The sequence below is a fragment of the Lissotriton helveticus genome, chromosome 2_1 (genome assembly GCF_964261635.1).
Source record: "Lissotriton helveticus chromosome 2_1, aLisHel1.1, whole genome shotgun sequence".
Classification (NCBI taxonomy): Eukaryota; Metazoa; Chordata; class Amphibia; order Caudata; family Salamandridae; genus Lissotriton; species Lissotriton helveticus.
This window is the reverse complement of record NC_136059.1, coordinates 588,966,644-588,991,622: the sequence shown is the minus strand read 5'-3', so window position 1 is coordinate 588,991,622 and position 24,979 is coordinate 588,966,644. Positions and strand designations below refer to the sequence as shown.

The following is a 24,979-nucleotide window of genomic DNA, read 5'->3' as shown; positions in this document are numbered from 1 at the left end:
AATGCCCCGCCGTGATTTCATCGGCTCCAGAGTCTCCAGGTTCGAAGACTCAACAGGACCGGGGGGCCCAACCATGCGGGACTTTGTAATCATCAGTGCTTCGAGCACCCACACCTCGCATCACCCCACTAGGGTATTTACTAGACTTACTTCAAGGCGCACTGCAGCACCCACTGTGGTATGATACTTGTTGGGACTGCCAGTACCAGAGTGCTTAGTGGCACACAGCACTTGCTGATTGGAAATCACGCCCAGTGGGGCGGGACCTTTTCCAATAAAGAAGGCAGGTGTTCCAACAATCTGCTGCCGTTTGCTTTGCTTATTTTGCCAGTGATCAAGGACGACCCAGTCCGAAACATGTTTGGCGCTTGAACTTGATGAAAGGTGGGGCCAGTTTCACTGTTGCCAGCATGATGGAGGATTCTCCTCGGGTGTGGTATTTCTACTGGGGCAACCTCGTGTGATGTTTATTTAGCGGCCGGCCCGGCCGCAGAAATGCCCCGCCGTGATTTCATCGGCTCCAGAGTCTCCAGGTTCGAAGACTCAACAGGACCGGGGGGCCCAACCATGCGGGACTTTGTAATTATCAGTGCTTCGAGCACCCACACCTCGCATCACCCCACTAGGGTATTTACTAGACTTACTTCAAGGCGCACTGCAGCACCCACTGTGGTATGATACTTGTTGGGACTGCCAGTACCAGAGTGCTTAGTGGCACACAGCACTTGCTGATTGGAAATCACGCCCAGTGGGGCGGGACCTTTTCCAATAAAGAAGGCAGGTGTTCCAACAATCTGCTGCCGTTTGCTTTGCTTATTTTGCCAGTGATCAAGGACGACCCAGTCCGAAACATGTTTGGCGCTTGAACTTGATGAAAGGTGGGGCCAGTTTCACTGTTGCCAGCATGATGGAGGATTCTCCTCGGGTGTGGTATTTCTACTGGGGCAACCTCGTGTGATGTTTATTTAGCGGCCGGCCCGGCCGCAGAAATGCCCCGCCGTGATTTCATCGGCTCCAGAGTCTCCAGGTTCGAAGACTCAACAGGACCGGGGGGCCCAACCATGCGGGACTTTGTAATCATCAGTGCTTCGAGCACCCACACCTCGCATCACCCCACTAGGGTATTTACTAGACTTACTTCAAGGCGCACTGCAGCACCCACTGTGGTATGATACTTGTTGGGACTGCCAGTACCAGAGTGCTTAGTGGCACACAGCACTTGCTGATTGGAAATCACGCCCAGTGGGGCGGGACCTTTTCCAATAAAGAAGGCAGGTGTTCCAACAATCTGCTGCCGTTTGCTTTGCTTATTTTGCCAGTGATCAAGGACGACCCAGTCCGAAACATGTTTGGCGCTTGAACTTGATGAAAGGTGGGGCCAGTTTCACTGTTGCCAGCATGATGGAGGATTCTCCTCGGGTGTGGTATTTCTACTGGGGCAACCTCGTGTGATGTTTATTTAGCGGCCGGCCCGGCCGCAGAAATGCCCCGCCGTGATTTCATCGGCTCCAGAGTCTCCAGGTTCGAAGACTCAACAGGACCGGGGGGCCCAACCATGCGGGACTTTGTAATCATCAGTGCTTCGAGCACCCACACCTCGCATCACCCCACTAGGGTATTTACTAGACTTACTTCAAGGCGCACTGCAGCACCCACTGTGGTATGATACTTGTTGGGACTGCCAGTACCAGAGTGCTTAGTGGCACACAGCACTTGCTGATTGGAAATCACGCCCAGTGGGGCGGGAGCTTTTCCAATAAAGAAGGCAGGTGTTCCAACAATCTGCTGCCGTTTGCTTTGCTTATTTTGCCAGTGATCAAGGACGACCCAGTCCGAAACATGTTTGGCGCTTGAACTTGATGAAAGGTGGGGCCAGTTTCACTGTTGCCAGCATGATGGAGGATTCTCCTCGGGTGTGGTATTTCTACTGGGGCAACCTCGTGTGATGTATGTATATATATATATATATATATATATATATATATATATATATATATATATATATATATATACGCTCAAAATTCCCCTGGTTACACAGGAAGAATGCAGCACTCGCAGTCCGAGAGTCAAGCAAAAAAACTTTACTCAAGGGGAACATGTAAGCACAGACGCGTTTCGGCATGAGCCTTCGTCAGTGTGTCACTAGTCAGTATCATGTGTCCCATTAAAATAAACAAAGTCTTGAGTACTGACATTGACATAAGCATAGGACTACACCTCCCTGTGGCCACTACGGGCGCCATATTGGAAGGGTGTTCTATCCAAGTAGGGAACTTATCTAATACAAACGTGACTGTTCTCACGTTAGAAAATAAAGCCGTGGATCGGCTAGTGTCCTATGTTATTAGGTACAATGCCATATTTACAAGTGTATTTACAAACAAACAGGGCAAAATCTCAGCAAAAGTCATTAGACACATTGAAAGAGTGCTGTTACCCTTCGTGTAGAGATCATTCACATTTCAATATTCGAATTCAGCATGAACAATGAGAGCTGTTATTCTATGGAATGCTGGACAGAAGGGTACTCCTACAGATTAGTAGGTCAGCAAAAAAGAAATCAATACAAGGTGTATATACACACAAAGGGAAAGCAGAAACACAAAGAAAGAAAAGGCACCATCTGGTGGGTATGTAAGTTGATAGTAGTGCTAGTCAGAGAAAACCTCACACAATAGGTCATGATTTACATTAACTATTCCTATGCATGTATATACATGGATTGCTATCTACATATCTACACATTTACATATTTCCACACCTATGGTAACCTAACACCATCTTCAGATGAGTGTCACAGTTATTATTTTACTTAGAAGAGAAATTCGAAATCAACATTCAAAGTTTCAAATTATCACAGAATTCAGAAATTCGATAGTCTATATATATATATATATATATAAAATCTCATTATCCAAAGGAAACTAGTTCGTAAAACTCCCACGCATGAGTCATCACTGTCACATTACTTTTCACTTTAAGAGAAAACCATGGAATTTTAGTAAACACAAATGTACGTTATTCAAATGAACAATTTCTATCCTGTCTACTCAGTAATGGTTTTACAATGCAGTAACTAAGCTATTTGGACCTATTTCACCAAACTCTAAACTCTACAACGTAGAATAAGCACTAATTGCGCATGTTTGTCTGTTTCTTTTTAAAAGTTGTAAATATTTGGTTTTGCATGTCAAGTAGGGATTCCGCAGTTTAATTGCTTCATCAAACTCATGTACAATGTAGTTTGAAGTGCTGATTTGAATCATCTTGTATGATTTGGTAAGTTGCATAAATGCGTTCAACTATATGGCCTTTTTTTCTCTATCAAGTTGTGGAAAAGCATAACTTTTAGAAATACTGTCCTGCTTCTCCAACAGATACAGCAGAGTGAAAGAAATTAGTAACTTATATTGCTGTTGAATGAGAGTTAAGTGGCCTCGCATACAGAATAAATCTGGTTATCTAAACTCTGCACGTTTTGGGAGAACAGTTTTTAACCATTTTGCTCTATAAGCCAGTGTTCAATAGCCAACATCAAGTAGGAAGTTATCCCGCTCATTTCTTATAAGAACGTAATATCTTCTGATAAGAGGGACTATGTGTGAATCTCCTTTATAAGAATAAATACAGTCCATCCAAAGTCAGCCACCTCTTGCAACAAACATAAACTCAGTCAGTTTTCTATAATGTGGTTTTGGATGAATAGTTTGCACTAGAGACATTGGTCTATATGTTCTGTGGATGATTTCTGATATCTCTTGCATCTTGTATTTCGCAACATTCCTTTTATTTTCGTTTTACTGTACAGTTTTAATTTGAACTATTTTGACATTTCTATTGTAGAAAACGGTAACTGTGTCAAATGTTTACTTTATACAGGGAGAAAAGAACACTGGTTTTGATGTCCTCTATCACAACATGAAGCATGGGCAGATAATAACAAAGGAGTTATCAGAATTTATTCGGGAAAGGTGTGTATGTTTTAATGGTTTTTAGATTACTGCACCGTATTTAGAAATGAGTACTTTAAACCACAAAATGGTACTTTATGTATGATTTTAGTGATAGATATTGATGGTTGCATATTATATTGCAAAAACATTCTCCAATCGAGTCAACATGTTATACATGGATATCTGTAGTTGGATCTCCTTACCTTAATAATATTCTTTAATGTCTAATACTCGAACTGTGTATCTTGGGAAATTTGATTGGCATATTTAGATGTTATTTTCCAAGTAAGACCATTCGAACACAAAAGTCATACATTCTATGTCTTTCTTCCCATTGCCAACATGGTTATACAATGTCACTCTGGCCAATTTCGGAATTACTAGTTTGAAATTGCCTGAGGAAAATGTATTCAAGTATCACACTTGAGCATAGTAGTTCAGCTCTTTTCCAGGTTATTGTAGGCTTTGTATTCTTGACTGTCAGTGCTGGTAGATACAACCCCTATTGTGACAAATAAAGCGAATTATTGGGCATTAGCTGTGATAGCATAGGAATTTCAGTATTTGTGCACTGACTACAAGGTCATCGGGTTCAATGTGGTTCAGCAGCTGTTAATGGCCATTTGGGTCAATTTGCAAATCTTCAATGAAATACTAGAATTGTAATTACATTTCAATAGACAGCAGGACAAAAACATTCACATTGTGTGTGGCAACTAAGTTACAAAATGGCATTAGGAACCGCTTTTCAAAGGTGGAAAACTAAATTAAGAGACATTGTCAGCATTATGAACAAGATATATTTATTGTAAAACAAAAGCATTCGTACAACTGATGCATGCAAACGCCAATATACAATTCTCCATATAAGCTTAATAGTGTGCACACCCCTCTTGTTATATGACACACTGGTGCATTCTGAGAGTTGCAAATTTTGCTCCAATTCATGCAGTTGACCTGATACAGATAACTATAGGTGGTTAACGGAAGGGCTATGACTCCCTACTTGTTGTTTGATGTATGTGAAGTAATGTGGCCACCCTAAATGTGACATGTCAGTCACATGCAGATTCAGGTACTGAATTGTAATGCTCCATGATCACACCAAACAGGCTTATTAAAGTAAAAATATTCAGACGACTTTACAGCAGTTTACATGTATTTTAGATTTTAATACTAGTGCAGTGACACTCCTGTTTGTGTAAAACATTCTCGATCAATCTTAACTGGGCCTTATACCAGAATACTCAAGCACACAATTCCTCAAAGTTCACTAATGACTTTTGTGGATTTAAATTCTGAAAAAGTGGTGTAATTGATACCTGGACTAACATTAAGGGCTCCTTTGTGGGTTTCATAGGGACATTCAGATTTAGACTTAATTGTGGTAAAGTTCGTGTGTGAAGCTTCATGTGTGGTCAGTAGTATGACAATCTCTTAGATTATGTGCATTAGGGAGGCACAAGCATTGTTTACTAGAGTTAGCTATGTGTTTCGATTTAGAATAAGGTAGAAAGGATTGTGGCTTGTTGTACAAATTATTTTAGGTGTGCGTGTGTAATGTCGTAAAGAATGCATGGGAAGGGAAACCTGCTAGGCAGCCTGTTGTATGAATGGTATGTGAGCAAAGAATTTGGCATGGTAAAAATGTCTAGAATTGGGTAAATCAAAAGCTGAAAGGCAGTTGTAAACAATTTTGTTAGGAGCATGAAAATTGAAAAGTGCTTGCATATCCCTTTCTGAAAGACTTCATGTTTACATAAAAAAAAAATCACAATGGAGACTGTTGAGCATGTGTTATGTAGATACCCAGTTTATAAGCCTCTGATAATAAGATGGTAAAACGACTTTACAGACAGTTATGGAATTTCTCATCAAAACATAATTTTTAATAGGCTTCCTAGATAAACGAGAGAAAATGATTGCTAAATTGTATGGAATAAAAATTGTAATAGATGATATAACCTGTATGAAACACATTTTAAGAATATATTATTTTATTTTTCCAATATATTACGTTTTTGTTTTTGCGTATAAGACTAAAGCAATGAGGTAACTTTAACTTTTAACCCTAACCTACCGAAAAGGCCAAGCATGGAGTTGGCAGGGAAACTATATTATTTGTTGCTTCTAGTCTATAAATTGTTTTTATTCATTTTAATTATACATTTTGTATAAAAACGTAATACAGGTGTGCATTCCGAAGCAAGCTGATAAAAGTAGTGGATAAATACATCAGTGGTTACAACCCCAGCCAATGGGTGACCCGCAAACACCCCCATCCTAGTCCCACCCTATCACCCAATCATCTAATCCTACTTCCCTTCGGAACTCGTGGGGTTACTCCCTTCTGATGCACTTCGTGAACCTGCCTGAGGGTCCTTAGCCAGTAGGCAAAGCTCGCTCGCTTCTAGTCTGTAGTTAAAAAGAGGATCCAATATGGAGACTGGAGTCTTTCATCACACAGAAAAGATAATTTTACCAAGTTGGAGCATAAAGATTAATTCACGTTGATGCTCCGAAACATTTTCCATATTAAATTTGCCTTGGTGATAAAAATAAATCAATATTTAATTGATAAAAAGCATGAATCACCTCAGAAATTAAGTATCCATTGTATCGGAAGATCAGAGTTCTTGAAGACTGTATAAAAGGTCATTCTCCAGATATAGCTCTGCTTCAAGGTAACTCATTTTAAAACGGATGTAAGACAATATTTTGCTATATTTCAAAGCTGGACCGGGTTCAAATGCGTTTCCAGGGCAAAGTCAGCGCATAGAGGCGTGGTGATTTACATTAATAAAAACCTGAAGTATGATATTTGTGTTTTTCAGACCGACAAAGAGGGTAGATGGGTGTGAATCCATGGTTAAAAGAAGGTAAAAAAAAGTACAATATCAACCATCTACGCCTGTATCAAAGACAACCCAATCCCGTGATAGAAATATGTCTATCATTATGGCAGTCCCTGGTAAACTGATTCTAGGAGGGGATTTCAATTTTCTTCAGAGCCCGGACCTAGACTTCTCAGCGAATACACAGAAGCAAAAAAAGCCTAAAGCAGGAAAGTTATTAGCAGAGTTTCTGGAAGATCTGAGCCTAACTGGTTTATGGAGAAATAAATATCGGACCCTACGAGAATATACTAGTATATCAAAGAGATATAATTCTGCCGCACTATTGGATTCTTTTTTAATCACTTGGCAGGTGCACAAAAGACGTGTGCAGAACACAATCACGTCACTTCGTTATACAGAGACAAATACTCCGATTACGGATCCAAAAAGGATACTGGCTATGCTTTGGCGACATTATAAGCATATATATAGCTCTACACAGGAGGTGAATATTGATCAGCAGCCATCTTTCTTTTTAGACCAGCGACAAGGTCAAGTCCTACCTACACTATTTACTTTACAAGAAGTAGTTAAATCTTTAGAAAGTGGGAAAGTGTGTGGGGAGTATGGTATCCCTGTCGATTTAACCCCTTCGACGCTCATGACGAGCTGGGCTCGTCATGAGGTAGCCTCCTCGCACGCTCATGACGAGCCCAGCTCGTCATGTAACATGCACTTTACAGATTCCCAGCGTACGGGCGGAATTCGGCCCGCACGCATCAGGTTAAAAAAAAAAAAAAAAAAAGTTTTTATGTATTTTAAATCAACAGATTTTGAAAATTGCTAACCATATATTGAATGGAGGAAATATTCCACGGTTGTTTAATGCAGCTGTAGTTGAAAGTTTTCTTAAAAAAGATAAGATTCCCGAAAATAAAAATTAATGTAGGCCAATCAGCCTCCTAAATACTGACTACAAAATCATAATGACATTCTTTGCAAATAGAATGAATGTAGTGGTTGGTGCACTAATTAATAAAGATCAGTGCAGATTTATAGCAGGCAGACAACTGTCCTCTAATGCACATTTCTTAATAGCCTCACAATGCTTCTAGAAAATCTGAAGGTGACTTCTCCAACAAGCATTGGCAAACCCAATATATATATTTTTTTGTGCCAACGCTTGTGAACACTTGCATTCACAAATGTTGTTTACATGCATTGCACGCACAATTATTTATAACACTGAAGCATGCCCTGTTGGTTTTACAAGTGATGGTAAAAACTAGCAAAAAATGATTGCTTTCTGCAAAGAATGCAAAGAGGAGCTAGAGACATCAATGTGAGAAACCGGGTCAAAAATTACCCGTCATACTTTACAATGAAAGCACTTCCACGAAATGGAAAATGATGTAAAAGTACGCAGACTCTCCTCGACGACGGAGTTCAAAATGGAAGCTAAGAGTTTTCTGATGAGCAAACTCCTACCTTAAGTGGCTAAGCTCACTTGACTGGTTGCCTTTGTTGCTATCACCAGGGTTACCTCCATTTGATATGGCTCCTCTTTATTGTATATTTTTACCCCCTTTTGTTGTTTGAATTCATCAGTTTACTGTATTATGTTCCTTTTCCCAATTGATGTTGATACCTCATTCATGTCGTCTCTTTCATACTACTGTAAAGCGCTTTGATATCTTTCGGGATCTTGTTCGCGCTATATAAACTTTATAAATAAAATAAAATAAATCTTAGTCAAAATATCTGACTCTTGCGTGTACACCTGCTTGTTTGCTGCCTGATTGTATATGTATTATAGACTGTTTATGTCTCTGTGGGTAAACCCCTGTTTCTTGGTTTGTGTAACTGCTTATCTAGTAACATTTGCACGTGGGTGCATGTAGGTGGGATAGTTTGGGCGTATTTATGTTTGTAGTTCAGTGCACATGGCTTACTGTGATCTGGTGAATATGTGGGTGATTATAGGTTTGTATTTCTCTGTGCTCGTGGTTGTAGCTTGGGTATATCTCTTTCAGCAAATGTGCATTTATCTGTGCTCTTCGTAAATATATGCTGGAATGTAGTATTCCTGTGTGTGTATGGTAAAAAAATGCAAACCCGTTGTCTTTTTTTAGTGCATATTTTATACATTTGTTCCCGGATTACACATCGTTTGTGTTGCTCGAGTACTAAAAACGTAGTTTATTTTGCTCTAGTGCTTTTTAGGTTTAGATCCTCCTTGCAAATTTTATATTTGCAGTTGTGTTGCCACAAATCCATGTTTTAATGAGTCCAAATCATGTTGTCTAATCCCGCTTATTTCACTGTCTACATTTATTGCAGATTGTCCGCTTATATGACTTCTCGTTCCATCGGTGATGTAAACTAGGTTTTGTCAAATATTGCTAAAAGCTCTGGCAGTTTACCACAGGAGTTGAGGTGAGGAAGACAACCCAAAGACAGGAGATGTGGATTGCTGACATTCCTGAGGGTTGGGGTGGGAACACACACTGGGGAAATGGGAGCATAGCATGCTCAAGTGTCTGTTTGATTCCAGGAAGATTTACTGGCCAGTGGGGCCTGGACTCATTATCAGCGAAATGGGGAGACTTATAAGGTTGGCACAGTGGACCAAGGAATCTAGACCGTGAGGAAGCTATAGGACTTTGAACCTTTCAGTGGCTCATTTCAGTAGAGGTTGACATCCAGGTGTGATCTGTGGTCTGTGTTGTGGGTCTGTCAGATTGAAGCCACTCCTGCTGTGGCAGATTGTCCCTTTGACAGGGCAGAGGAGAGAGCACTTCAAAGGAGTTGTCATCTGCAACACGAATTTCAAAAGCTCAGACACTAAATCACGTATGTGTCTAGATTCCCACTATAAAGGTGGGAGCACCAGTCCCACACTTTGTTCAACAGCACTATTCATCAGGAGAAAGAAGATCGAGAGGACTTTGATCTGCTGCAACCTTTACTGGGGACCAAGGCCAGGCAGTCTCCTAGCTGGGTAATGGACAATCACCCAGGAAGCCAAGAACTCTTGTCCTGTACCAGGAGCACCAGCCTTCTGCCTACCTGCTTAGACCAGTGTGCCCTGTGAGGAGGAGGATATACCCTAGAGGGAGCGAGGCCTAGCAGGGAATCTGGCAAGTGGATACCCGTGAGCAGATTGTGAGATGCCTGTACCAGTCAGTCTCGTGTTGCTATAGAGCGATTCACCCTCCAGTAGAAGTCGGTTACCCCTGTCGGGCCTACTCTAAAGTTGTGGGCTGTTTCCAGGTGCCCTAGACAGATGTGAGGCCGTTGCTTGTGTCCAGTACAACTGTATGCCAGAGGATGGCCACTGGGACTGTTTGGAGCTTCACTCGTTGCCACTGAACCTGCTGGAGCTGTCGCTTGTTGCAACTGAGGCTGTCTGGGCCATCGGCCGCGTCTCTGACCCACCTATGCCAAGAGGTGGATGAGACCATTAGGACTGTTGGTGCTTTCGCCCGATGCATCCAACCAGGTTGGGGTTGTCAACCGTGCCTGTTATCCTCATATGGCAGAGGGGGCCACTAGGACTGGTGGCGCCATCACCCATGTCATAGGAGTCCCTGTTTTTTTAAGTAGGGACTCTGTAGCACGGTCAGAATCTATCTTGCAGCACTGCAGCTGCTCCACCAGCCTATCATCAGGAACGGCATAGAAGCAGACGCTGCACCTAGAAGTTGTTGCTGCCCAAAAATCCTCACCGCCTGTGGGAGGATGCAGTACAAACTGCTCATCACCATAGCATGGAAAGATGCACCCATGCTTCCAAACCTTTTCTGACTTCTGTGGTCAAGTAAAACTGGAGCAGAGCGACAGGCCTTTTGGGAGACTTGCATGAGCCTGGTGAATTAGGATCTGAAACTTTCAAGGCCAAACCCAGACTTTGATGCGCATTGCTAGTACGGGCCGCACCTGTGGGGTCACCTCCGAATATCCGGCAGAGACCTGTTTGTTAGCTTGAAGGGATAGGGACGGGGTGGGAGGACTTATGGGGGCGGGGCAGGGGGTATGTCCCAGATCAGTGCTAGGGTGCTAGCCTTGACCAGCATTCCGTGTGACTTATTTAGAGTGGTGTGTTTGCGTACAGAATAGAAAGTATTTGACTGTCCAATTATATTATTGGGGTCGCTGTGGGCATTTTGAGTTATGAGCCTAAGCGCACCTTGCACATACTTCCCCCTGGAGACCTTAGTCTGAATCCGATACAAAAATATGGATGGTGTCCTAGCATTGCGCTTCAACATATTCCCCCTGGTATAGCTACTCTTCTAAGAGGCATTAAGCCTCCCTTTGGGACCTACTTCTCTTCTGGAGGCTGAAGAGGAAGTGGGGGTGGAGGACCCATAGGTGTCACCGGAGGATCTAGTGTCACCGTAAAGAGAGCCACAGGCAACGTTGGTGTCCTCATAGGTGGTGCTAGAGGTGACACCGTAAATGGAGTCTAAGGTGGCATCATTGTTGCTATTGGCTCAAGGCAAACAAGAAAAAGGGCCAGGCAGCACCAGTCAAAAAACATACGCCACCGAGGGGTAGGCACCGGATGAAATGTCAAAAGGTCCTATTGGGCGAACAGGGGCAACAGAGAGTACTACTGCTCTCCTGAATAGGTCAAACATAACTGGAGAGAAGAAGCCGAACCCGCACCCAGTGTTGGAAAATCTGAGTATGCAGACATGGATATCTACATCAGTCCTCCTGGAGGTAAAACGGGCAAAGCCTGAGGAGTTCTAGGAGGAGGGTGGGGGGAGGGGTGGCTTAGCTTGTTAATTCCACCTTTTTGGTGAAGTAGAGTGTTTCTTCTTTTCATGGCGCCTTCTTTTCCTCCCTCAAAGATTTAGATAGGGGAGAAGAACAAAATGATGACTGGGATCTCGTTCCAGCTCTAAACTTCGACCTCGACCATTCACAACCCCCACGATTATCTAGAAAAACGAGCCTTGCCTCCCACTTTTTCATAGCTTTGGGGCTCATGCGGAGGCAGAGAGCACATGGTAAGAGTTATGCTTGGAGCCTGGACACCATAAACAGCTTGTGTGTGGATCTGTGATGGACATCTGTCCATCACAGCTAAGAAATGACTAAAAAAACAATTTGGAGACCAAACTATCTTCACCTCAGAGCTGAGGAGAGAAGCTAACTGACTCAAAAGGCGCTAAAATAACAGAATTTCGGGTCACCGGGGGTGGGCACTATATGATTCTAGTGATGCCGCCCCTATCGGTGCTGAAGAGCTATGTCAGAAGTTTCTGAATTCAATCTTGCACCTATGATATTCAAAGTTGAGGAATCTGCAGGTAGAAGTATCAATCAGAAATATCGATTTGGCCTCAAGTCACCACAACATACTTTCCCCCCAAGAGTAAGCCAATAGGGGTTACTTACCCAAGGAAACACATTTTTCTTTACTTTTACTAGGGCAACTAGCTGATTAAAGCCAATTCTCGGCAGAAAGCAACTCAACATTTTCAGTCAACACTCTAATCTTCGGTTTGTGTGGCTAACGGTACACTTTCTAAAGTAATCGCCAAAGAGTATGTAGATTTAGAGCTAAGGACAAATCTAGAGATACATGTGTTTCCTCCATAAGAGGGTAATATCAATCTAACAAAATGCCATATTCTACAGAACACTCCTCAACCCAGTACTTCAGTTAATCTCTCTTCTGGGGTGCTTATCATCTAACGTTGTCATTGTCCCAAATGCCAGAATGAATCTGTGCCTGGGGGGTTGGTTACGTCTGTTCAAATGTAGTAGGGAAGTGTGAACTTGTGGGACTGGCGGGCCGGAATAACAAGCGTGGAGGCCTGATATAGTGGGCAATGTTCGTTTATTCTTGCCACTAAACAAATACAGTGCGTAAGAGTTTGGGGAAAATGAAAACAGGAAAACAGTTCCACTTCAACGATAAGGATGGTCTGGTCCGGGTCGCGTGATGCGTGGTTCCTTCCCTGGTCGGTCTGGGTTGGTCCTCGGAGGTTCCGGGAGAAATAAACAAAAGAAAAAGGAGCCGTTAGTCTCACTGGACTATGTAGGTTTAAACCGTTTACCAACACCCAGGTTTCGGTGAGAGGGAAAGAAGTGACCGTGAGGAGGGGAAAGGAAGGGTCAGGTCGGACTCGAAATAGAACGGGGCAGAGAAATAGACCGTGAGCGGTGAGAGGGGCCGTGAGTGGGCAAAAACACAAGTGCTGTACAGGGCTCTGTCGTGCTATACAATTGATTACAGTGGACTAGGAGTACCGTGCCTCTCGGGTGACTATATACAAAACAGGGGCTATCAACACTGCACTTAAGGTGCGACAGGGGGCGGTTCTCGGTTACTCACATGCTCCGCCGCAACTCTCCAGGTTGAGTTGGGGCCGCTCCCCAGCCACCTCCTGCGGACACCACCAGTCCTCGCTCCAATCGTCTTCTTCCTCGGTCGCCTTCTCCGTCGCCTCTCCGGTCTGGGTCTCCTGCCACGAGCTTGATCCGACGACTGTGTGCCTCCTGCTTCCGTCTTTTCCAGCGTCCGGATCCTGATAGGGGGAGGTCCTTCCGGGGTCGTGTTGAAGTGCTTCCGGTCCAAGTCCTCTCCTGATTGGCTCCTGGAACAGAGGACAGAGGGGTGGGTTTCTGTTTGGCAAGGCCGTTGCTAGGGACGCTCCGGGTTCGTTTTCCCTGCCGCGTATGTGTTTGAGGAGACGCGGTCCCAGGGCGGCACGGGATGATGCCGTATCACATCCCCCTTCCCTAGCTGTCCTTCTTGTACGGGGTTGGGTCACAGGATGTCGGGAGAGGTAGTCAGCGTTACCTTGTTCTATCCCCTTCCTGTGTATGGTTCGGAATCGGTATGGTTGCAAAGCCAGAAACCAGCGGAGGACCCGGTCATTGTGTCCTTTATTCCGGGCCATCCACTCTAAAGGGGCATGATCGGTGTAGATAATGAACTCTCGTCCTTCCAGATAGTACCTTAGGCTCTCGACAGCCCATTTTATGGCAAGCGCTTCTTTCTCCACGACTGCATAGTTCATTTCCCTGGGAAACAACTTGCGACTCAAATATAGGATAGGTTTTTCGTTCCCGTCTAAGTCCACCTGGGAAAGTACTGCACCCAGGCCCTGGTCTGAGGCGTCTGTTTGAAGAATGAAGGGCCGGGAATAGTCCGGACTTACCAACACGGGATGGGAAGTTAAGGCGGTCTTGAGCTGGTTGAAGGCTTGCCACAATAAAGGAGTGGGATGTCGTAGAGCGTCTTCTGTTTTAGCTGATTTTCGTAACAAGTCTGTAAGGGGGGCAGCACTCTGGGAGAAGTTGGGGATGAACCTGCGGTAATAGCCTAGCAGGCCTAGGAATGCTCTAAGGTCTTTTCGGGACTGGGGAAAAGGGAGGGATTGGATGGCTTCTATTTTCTTCTCTTGTGGGCGGATCACTCCTTCACCTAAGAGGTACCCCAAGTATTTCACAGTCTGGGCTGCCAGGGTAGTTTTGGCTGGGTTGATGGTAAACCCAAAGGCGCCTAAGGAGGTGACCACATCGTGTAAATGTGCTAGGTGTTCCTCCCAGGTATTGCTATAAATAACGATATCATCGAGGTATGCGCCTGCATACCTAGAATGGGGTCGTAGGATGTGATTCATAGCCCTTTGAAAGGTCGCTGGGGCCCCGTGTAGACCAAAGGGCAGTACTGTAAATTGAAACAGCCCGTCTGGGGTGGAAAAGGCTGTCTTTTTCTTATCCTGCTCTTTTAACGGTATCTGCCAGTAGCCCTTGCAGAGATCGAGGGTGGAAATATATCTGGCCTTCCCGATTCTTTCGACCATTTCGTCGACGCGGGGTAAGGGGTAGGTGTCAAAGGTGGAAATTTTGTTCACCTCACGAAAATCGTTACAAAAACGGACGGATCCGTCCGGTTTCGGTACCAACACTATGGGGGAATTCCAATCGCTTAGGGAGGGTTCGATGATCCCCATACTCAACATCTGTTCGGTTTCCTGTCGTATAATGTTTCTGCGTGCTTCCGGGACCCGGTAGGGTCGTAGACGTACTGTCTTTCCGGGTTCAGTGTGAATAGCGTGTTCTATGACTGAGGTATGACCTGGGGAAGAGGAGAATACGTTCTGTAAAGGCAGAAGCACCCTCTGGAGGCTCTGTCTCTGGTCTCCTGTCATTTCGGGGTCAAAGCAGGACTCGAAGGAAAGAGAAGGGTGGGGGCGTGAACCCGCTAGGACAGGACGAGGTCCCTCCCATTTCTTAAGGTGGTTGACATGATAGATCTGCGTGGTACCCCGTGTGGGGTCCAGCTCTAGCTCATATGTGATAGGGGTCACCTGGCGGAGGATCGTATTAGGGCCTTGCCATTGACCTAGCAGTTTCTGGTCAGAGGAAGGCCTCATCAGGAGGACTAGGTCCCCGTTGGCAAAAGCACGGGGTTTGGTGCCTTTATCATATTGCCGTTTTTGCGTGGCTTGTGCATTCTCCATGTTTTGCCTGACTATGTCGCGGATAAGGGCGAGGTGGGTTTTGAGATTCTCAACGTACTCCGGGAGGGGACGTGTGCGGTCGGGTTCTGCCTCCCAGGCTTCCTGAGCCATGTCCAGAAGGGTACGGGGTGGCCGACCGTAAAGCAGTTCATAGGGGGAATAGCCCGTGCTACTTTGTGGTTTACAGCGAATGGCAAACAAGGCCATTGGCAGCATTTCTTCCCATCTTTTGGCTTCTAAAGCCAACATTTTCTTTAGGGTTGTCTTGAGGGTCGCGTTATACCGCTCAACCAGCCCGTCTGTTTGCGGGTGGTAAGCGGAGGTACGGATCTGCTTTATCCCTAGATTGGAACACACTTGTTTCATAAGAGCAGAAACGAACGGGGTACCTTGATCCGTAAGGATCTCCCTTGGGAACCCCACTCGGGCAAAAATAGCGATCAGTGCTTTGGCTATGGCCTGAGTAGTGGGCTGACGCAGGGGCACGGCTTCAGGGAAGCGAGTGGCGTAGTCCACAAGGACCAGAGCGTACCGACAACCGCTGCGGGAGGGGAGCAAGGGCCCTATAATGTCCATCCCCACCCTGCTGAAGGGGGTTGTAAGGGGGCCCTAGGAGGGCGGTAGTGGCTGTTTCTCTGACATACTGGGCACTCCCTACAGTATTGTTTGACCTGCTGGTACACCCCGGGCCAATAGAATTTCTCCAGAATGGAGAGGCCAGTTTTCTCATCACTAAAATGTCCCCCCAACAAATGGCTGTGTGCAAGAAAGAGGACCTTATCTCTGAAAGGCCCAGGGATCAATAACTGGGACGGTTGACGAGGACCTCCTTTCCTGTACAGGAGTCCGTTCTTTTTAAAGAAATAAGGACCTACGTGCAGAGGGTCTTCCTGGTCCAAGGCCTTCCCCCAGGCCTCTTGCAGAACGGGATCTTCGTGTTGTGAGGCCCTGAACTCCCTGTCCGTCTGCCATGGGTGTTCATCCGGTACTGCAGGGTAGGCTGTGACGTGATTTCTTTTTTCTTTCCTTTTCTGGTTCCGGGTCTTCCGTGGCCTATGTGTCGGGTTGGGAGGAGGTTGGTCCTTGGAAAAAGGTGCTTCGTTCCACCACTGTGTCAGTGAGTCCGTTGTATCCTGCAGCAATTTGGGAAGGCCCGAATAATCACTCCCCAATATGGCTTGTTCAGGAAGTCCGGGTATGAGTCCCACCGGGACTGCAGGATGCCTTACCCGTATCTGAGTGGTCGGGTAACTCTTGGTATCCCCATGGACGCATTGGATGGCGACCATGCCAGAGGGAGGAGAGGTCGGAGACGGCATATCCTGTGGACGCAGGACGCTTTGTCTACAGCCTGTGTCAGCCAGGGCTAGGACGGGATGTCCGTCTATGTATACAGGACAACGAAACGGCGGAGGAGTAGCCCCAGGAGCAGTACATACATAGTTCTGTACGAGTCCTACCTCCATTGGTTCATCCTTCTGGGGACATACACGGGCTATATGGCCAAAGCCTCCACAGTTGTAGCATTGGGGTCCTGGTGTGGGTGGTCTGTACAAGAGGGGAGTAGGCAGAAGAGGGGGAGGGTCGGGTTTTCGGGCTGGGGGAGCTCGATGGGGTCGGACAGTGTTTGCCTGCTGCTGTCTGTTGGGGTGTTCCTCTCTGCCTCCTTGGGACTCCTGAGCCCGACTGTAGGCACTCGCGATTTCCACCGCAGTGTCCAGGGTGAGATGGGCATGCTGTCGAACCCATCGTTGGGTGGCCGGATGTAGGGATGCCAAGAACTGCTCCAGGTAGATCTTGGCAAGGATATCCTCCTTTGTGGAAGTGTCGGGGCGAAGCCAGCGGTTCGTGAGGTCCTTGATGCGGAAGGACAGGGCCCTGGGTGTTTCCTGTGGGCCTTCCTTGGCTTGCCGTAATTTGACCCTGTATGTCTCATCATCAATACCGAGACGCTCCAGTATGCATTTCTTGATGTCGGTGTAGGGCGTGTTCCCCTGAATATTGGCTTGTTGGTACGCGGCTTGTAGGTCGCCTGTCAGTAATGGCCCCAAATACTGCCCCCAACGGTCCACTGGCCATGATGCGGCCTGAGCTAGCCTTTCAAAATTTGTGAAAAAGTAGTCCGGGTCGTCCCCCGGAACATATTTTTGCAAAACAACCGAGGGTAGGGAGGTCAGAGGTCGTTGTTGTCCGATCACGTCTGTGAGCTTCCCCATTGCTTGGTCGTGTGCGTCTCCCTGACCCTTGAGGACATCATGTAGTTGTCCTCTGTCGTCCTCCGCGGTTTTTAGGAAGCGTTCCATTAGTTTGCCCAACAATTCCTGAGACTCAGCCATCTTCTGAACGGGGGCCTCCATGCCTCCCGATCCCACTTCTGACACCAAGTGTGAACTTGTGGGACTGGTGAGAGGGGCCGTGAGTGGGCAAAAACACAAGTGCTGTACAGGGCTCTGTCGTGCTATACAATTGATTACAGTGGACTAGGAGTACCGTGCCTCTCGGGTGACTATATACAAAACAGGGGCTATCAACACTGCACTTAAGGTGCGACAGGGGGCGGTTCTCGGTTACTCACATGCTCCGCCGCAACTCTCCAGGTTGAGTTGCGGCCGCTCCCCAGCCACCTCCTGCGGACACCACCAGTCCTCGCTCCAATCGTCTTCTTCCTCAGTCGCCTTCTCCGTCGCCTCTCCGGTCTGGGTCTCCTGCCACGAGATTGATCCGACGACTGTGTGCCTCCCGCTTCCGGCTTTTCCAGCGTCCGGATCCTGATAGGGGGAGGTCCTTCCGGGGTCGTGTTGAAGTGCTTCCGGTCCAAGTCCTCTCCTGATTGGCTCCTGGAACAGAGGACAGAGGGGTGGGTTTCTGTTTGGCAAGGCCGTTGCTAGGGACGCTCCGGGTTCGTTTTCCCTGCCGCGTATGTGTTTGAGGAGACGCGGTCCCAGGGCGGCACGGGATGATGCCGTATCACAGGAAGACAAGCTAATACTCTCACAAGCAGCTCTTCAATCTGTTCCGCAATACTGCTATCAAAACAGCATAAAAGCTGGAGTTTACTTTCACCAAGATTGTTTGACACAAACAATCTTCACAGCTTTGTCACTTCCTAGACAGAACGGGAAGCTCATCTGAGTGCACTTCCTGTTCAGACGGTACTTCTAATCAACCTACCTGAAGTGAGGATGGTAAATCTACAAATCAAGGGTTTTCTATCATCATTTACAAGGAATTCCGGTAGGTTCCAAGCAACAAACACTCCCACTATCTATAACTTCAAAAAGAAAGCTGGTGCAAGATCAGGATATGCTTCGCGTAGGCTCAGTCAATATTGAGGTTGCTTATTGAAAGGCATTTCTCATTGAAAGTAGCTCACCTTCCATGTGTCAAACATTTTGTGGTGGATGCCCTACACAGAAAATAAACCAGCAGAGGATGATATACAACAACATTCTAGAAAACGTCTTCTGAGATTTGTTTTTCCACAAATACATTTGTTCACTACAGCAAAGAACAAAACAAACATGCCTATGCTTTGCATCCATATTCCACTAACCGGGGAAATTGGGTAATGCACTTTTAATCAATAGTCAGTGGAATTTAGCTACTCTTTTGCACTGATTCTTCTGATCCCATAACCCAGATCAAAGTGAGACATTCCAGATCAACAATGATCCCAATACAGATCTCCTCCATATGTCAGAGAGGTCTTACAAAAAGATTCTGTACAAGTCGAACCTCCTTTTCAAGTTGCAAAAGAAGACTTATCTACCCAGCTACCAATGCTGAACTTGGCAGCATGGCTCCTTAATGCATTTAATATGGGTTTCCCTATATGTAACCCACAGGCCTCTGTTTTATGTACCATTCCCAGGCACACACTTGGCACACCGACATCGCAGCACTCATACTTGAGTATCGCATACTATCTGGCGCTACAATGGTGCGTTAAGTACAAAGCCCAGGAACTTTCTATGAGTGGGCTGGTAGACATCAATCAAGTGACACAATTAAAAAGGCCTGTTCATACTACTGGTCCCTATGAAACACAAAACAGGAATGCTGCCACCACTGTGCTCATGCACTTGACTGCAAGTGCACCTCTCCCTGTCTAACTAGACTGCATCACCTTGAGACAGGCCTAGGTCATGGTGCACATGCATGATCTGTGATTACCCATGACCAAAAATTAGTGGGGCACTTGGGGACGAGGGTGAACGTTCTTCACCATGCAGGGGATCTTTCTCTCCCAACATTACAAACTGACTTTAGGAATCAGCATTATGTTCTGACTCTAAAAATTGGTTTAGAAACGGAAAGGGAATCGCTGATTGGAAGCAGCGTGAGCAGCGTGTTGTAGGCATCCTGTCCAAATAGTGATTCCTAACATATGTATCAATGGTTTGGGACCGAAGTAGTGGTTGGGCACCATTGAAAAGTTACCAACCCCCCAAGTTGGGGTAATATGCCCATTTGCAAAGGGGAAGGAGCGCCTGATTGTGAATGTAAAAAAAAAATTCTTGCGGAGTAGGCAATTGTTCTAACTCAGTAGCAAACTTTTAAAAAACAGTAAACTGTTTCTTTTTAAATTGAGTCTTTTTTCCTTTAAGGAAAACAGGATGCAAAAACAATTGATATTTAAAATCAGTCACAGACTTATGTTTGCTGACCCGTGCAGCCTGCAATCCCGGTGATTGTGGCCAGTTGGATTGAGTCCCAATTTGTGAACTAGCTAATGGATAATTAATAAGTGAGGTCAAATTTCTCGCTCCGATTCAGGTTTATTTAAGAACTGACCTAATACTACTTAGTTGGTTCGTAAAATTATATACTGGGAACAACAATACTGCTTGCAAATGGGGAGCTAGTATTTTGTGAACAGTAAATGGTATATTTGATCCTATGCTCAAATATTGAGATTTTCCTACTACAAACCTTTTTTTAAAACCGATTTTATTACGTTTTTAAATTGCAGTTTGTGCATTACTTCAATACATGGCTGGTCACAGCTCAAACCACTAGCTTGCAACAATATCAGCAATGAAGGGTTATTAACTTTACATGTGAATCCGGACATTCAATACATATACATTGCTTTCGAGGCAATACTTTGGCCTTATTACGACTGTGGGTGCGCTTGGCTAACATTAGAGTCCAAGTTAAGATTTTTTAGGGCTTCCAAGATAATGTCCCATTCCATGGCTATTGGAACTTTACGCATACCTTTCGCTTCCTCCCTTCGTATTGCGGCACTTTCAGCGCTCCCCCCATCTAATTAACTCACTTTGTCATGTGTGATCCGCTGGGGGTGTCTTTGATTTCCAGCGCATAGTGATGGCTCGCCTTGCTACTATTAGGGCCAGGCACGTGAATCTGTGTTGTACTTTATGTTTGGACGAACCCTTGTGTATCCCCAGAATACACTCCTCCACAGTATTCCCTACTTCTCTTCGTGTGACCGCCTTCGTATGCCGTCTAATTGAGTCCCAGAATCCTCTTAGGTCGGGGCACTTCCATACCATGTGTAATAAATCAGCTCCTTCTAATTGGCATCTGGGGCAATGGTGTTGTGTTTATGGAAACATGCGGTCTAATCGTTTGGGGGTGGGGTAGGCTCTATGTAGCAGCATGGACTGAATACATTTACATTTCACATTTCTTGATACCTTCTTGGGGTGTTCTATCATGTTCACCCATTCTTTCTCCTCCAGTTCCCTCCCTGTGTCGCCTGCCCAAGTGTTGCGTAATGTAGTAAGGTCGATCGCCGCACGCGCCCGTATTCCATCATAAAGCCACTTGATAAGGTGCCTGCCTCTGCCCATGTAGTATAGGGCTTTAACTAATTTGTCTGTGGGGGGGTTCCTGACGTTGCGGAGCCCATTGCTTTTTAACATATTGCAGTAGTGCAGCATGCAGTAAATATAGGTGATCCGGAGCCCCGGTTTCTCTCACAAAGTTGTTATGGTTCATGGGTCTCTCGTTATTAAATAGATCAGTTACCTTACTAACCCCCACCTCAAGACAGGGTACAATACTTCGCTTTGTTATATTTCCATTCGTCAGTGGTATCCCCAACAACAGAATGTTTCCGGCATATGGTGGATGCCGGGCAGTGTAATGTAATTTCTGATGGATACATCTGCCAGTGTGTTCCTCATCTTGGGAATATCCCCTGCACCAGCAGCATCGGACATTTTTCTTAGCTCTCCACGCCGACGAGGACGAAGTCACAGAAGCATGGACGTTACATTCATGCTCTAACAGCTTGCTCCCAAATTGTCTGAGGAGGACAGACAGAATTTTAACAAGGTCTTGGCGGACACTCAGGCAGCCTCAGGCAGCTGCACACCAGGTCATTCAGAGTGGTCTGGACACTGTGGACCTTTCGATGGCTCTGGGCTGTTTGGTAAAAAAGCAGATGCAGCCTTGGAGAGGTTCAAAGACAGCAAGGCCACCGCTAAGTCTCTGGGCCTTCAGGCGCAGCCTAGAGGTTCCAGTTACAGGAGATACAGAGGTTTTGGAAGGTGGTCCTTTTGGTCCTACAGACAGCCGCAGCAGCAGCAGCAAAATACCCCGTATAAATCATATAGAGATAAGAACAGGGGTCTTCCTCGAGGTAGTCAGCCCTCCTCCTCCTCTTCTACCTCCCCCCTTCTTGCTACAGCAAAGCAACCCTAGATCCACCACTGGATCATGTGGGTCCTGTGGGGGGTCAGCTTACCCATTTTCTGCAAGATTGGGAATCGGTCAGTACGGACCTTTGGGTTCTAAATCTTGTGGAAAATGGGTATGCTCTTCCCTTTCGGGAATTCCCTCCAAATTACCCTCCTAATATTACTAAGAAAAGGTGCGATAGAGGTTGTTCCAGAGCTGGAAAGGGGTCAGTGATGCTACTCCTGGTATTTCCTGATACCCAAGAAGGCTGGCAGGTTACATCCAATCCTGGATCTCAGGATCTTGAACCTTTTTCTGAAGCAGGAGTATTTCAAGATGCTCACCCTTGCGCAGGTTCTTCAAGCGCTGCAACAGGAGGACTGGATGGTGTCCATCGACTTGCAGGATGTGTATTTTCTTATCCCAATCCTGAAGTCGCACAGGAAGTATCTCCGTTTTACGGTAGGGTCGCAACACTCCCGTTTTGACTTACTACTGCACATCGAGTCTTCGCCAAGGTGATGGCAGTGGTGGCAGCCCATCTCGGGAGATTGGGGATTCCGGTTTTCCCCTATCTGGATGACTGGCTGCTCAAAGCGGAGTCGTCAGAGAAGGTGCTTCATCAGCTGTTGTACAAATTGGGTTTCTCGATAAACATGCCCAAGTCTCCCCTGGTGCCCTCTCAGCGCAAGCTGCTCATAGGGGCGGTACTGGACACTACTGTGTGTTGATTATTCCCACCTCCACAAAGGATTCAGGAAATGATCCCTTTATTCTACAATGGAGCGGTCGTTCCAGTCCTGTAGGTCCTTCGTCTGCTCGGTCTGTTTGCTTCCTGCATTCTGTTGGTCAACCATGCACGCTGGCACATGAGGGCACTCCAGTGGTGCCTCCGCAAGCAGTGGTATCAGCACAACGGAGATCTCAGGGAGTCGGTCAAGATCTCCAGAGAAGTTGCAGCGGATCTGTCTTGGTGGAGCATGGAGGGCAATCTGTCTCAAGGAAAACCCTTCCATCTTCCCTCCATCTGTGGCCACAGTGATTACGGATGCATCCACTTTAGGGTGGGGTGCTCATCTGGGGGAACCTGGAGATCAAGGGTCTTTGGTCTCCAGAGGAAAGGTTGCTTCACATCAACCTTCTAGAGTTGCGGGCGATACGTTTGGCGCTCAAGGCCTTCCTCCCTTCCCTTCGCGGTCAGTCGTTTCAAGTCCTGACAGACAACACTACCGCAATGTGGTATGTCAACAAGCAGGGGGGGGTGGGGTCACATTGTCTCTGCAGAGAGGCTCTGTGTTTCTGGTCCTTGGTTCAGGACCATCAGACTTGTCTGATGGCAAATCATCTGGCCGGAGTTCTGAACGTACGTGCAGACAGTCTCAGTCGGCAGTTCTCTGCCGACCACGAGTGGAGGCTTCATCCGGAGAGGATTTGTCACGTCTTTCAGACGTGGGGAACTCCTCAGGTGGACCTGTTTGCCACTCACAAGAACGCTCACTGCCCGTCATTCTGCAGTCTCCAGTATCCGATGCAGGGAACTTTGGGGGACGCGTTTCAATGGAGTTGAGACTCGCAACTCTTTTACACGTTTCCTCCCGTACCCTTGATTCCTCAGGTTCTGAGGAAGATTCGTCAAGACCGGGCCCAAGTCATATTGATCTCCCCGGATTGGCCAAGAAGGGTGTGGTACACAGATCTACTTCACCTCTCATTGCACCCTCCGCTCCGTCTCCCTCTGAGGGTAGACCTCCTCTCGCAGTCGCAGGGGCAGGTTCTACACCCCCACCTCCATAGCTTACACTTTCATGCCTGGAGATTGAACAGGGTAACCTGAATTCTTTCTCTCTCCCGCCGGACGTGGTGGACATTATTTTATTGGCCAGGAGACACTCCACCAAGTCTATCTATTTCTATTGGTGGTACAAATTTGTCAATTGGTGTGGGGAGAAGTCTATTGACCCTTTGAGGGCTCGCTTATCCAACATCCTTCAGTTGGCTCTATCTCTAGCCCAGCAGGGTTTTGCTGTGGCTACTGTGAAGGGCTATTTACCGGCTTTGTCGGCGTTCATTTGCTTGCCGGATCAGCCGTCTTTGTTCAAGTCGCCCATTGTGTTAAGGTTCATTGAGGGCCTTACTAATAAGTTTCCGGCCACTCCCTTTATTGTGCCTCAATGGGACTTAAATCTTGTCTTAACCTTCTTGATGGGTTCTCCCTTTGAGCCCTTGCACAAGTGTCCCTTGAGACCATTGTCTTTTAAAACAGTATTTCTTGTTGCCATTACCTCGGCAAGGAGGGTAAGTGAGCTTCAAGCTCTGAGTTTGAAACCCCCGCTCTTGACCATTCATGCTGATAGAATGGTACTCAGGACCAGGGCTGCTTTTCTACCTAAAGTGGTAACTCCCTTCCATCTGGGGCAGTCCATTACCCATCCTACCTTCTATCCTCCCCCTCACCCTTCCAAGGAGGAGGAGCGATTTCACCGCTTGGACCCTAAAAGGGCGGTGAGTTTCTGCTTCGATAAAACTAAAGACTTTTGTGTCGATGACCAGCTCTTCATGGGCTTTATTGGCTGCAGGAAAGGCAGAGCGGTGCACAAGCGCACCCTTTCCAGATGGATTATCTTGTGCATCAAGATCTGTTACTCTTTGGCCGGTAAGGATCCTCCAGAGGGTATGAGAGCTCACTCTACCAGAGCAAAGTCTTCTACATCTGCTTTGTCTAGAGGTTTATAGAGCGGCAACTTGGGCCTCCATCCACACTTTCGCACAGCGTTACTGCTTAGATTCCGAGGTGAGTAGGGACGGTCCTTTTGCGCGTTCCGTCCTACAGGACTTTTTGGTATAGAAGGGCTGACACCCTCCTCCGCGAGTGGGTACTGCTGTGGGACTCTGTTCACAAGGTGAGGAATCTACTGGCAGATGTATCCATCAGAAGAACAAGTTACGTACCTTCGGTAACGCTTTTTCTGGTGGATAAGGTATCTGCTTGTGGATTCCTCACTGACCCACCCGCCTCCCCGTTGTCCACCCTTGTATACCTGCAATGTTG

General features: G+C 46.3%; 1 protein-coding gene across 2 annotated transcripts in view; it reads left to right on the top strand.

Annotated features, from left to right (window-relative positions):
- Positions 1-24,979, top strand: part of FCHO2 (FCH and mu domain containing endocytic adaptor 2) — a 1,197,262-nt gene that overhangs the window by 160,218 nt on the left and 1,012,065 nt on the right. For both annotated transcript variants that reach the window (XM_078675272.1, XM_078675273.1), the window contains exon 2: positions 3,880-3,971. In XM_078675272.1, the coding sequence (XP_078531398.1) occupies positions 3,880-3,971 (92 nt within the window). The remainder of the gene's footprint in view (positions 1-3,879; positions 3,972-24,979) is intronic.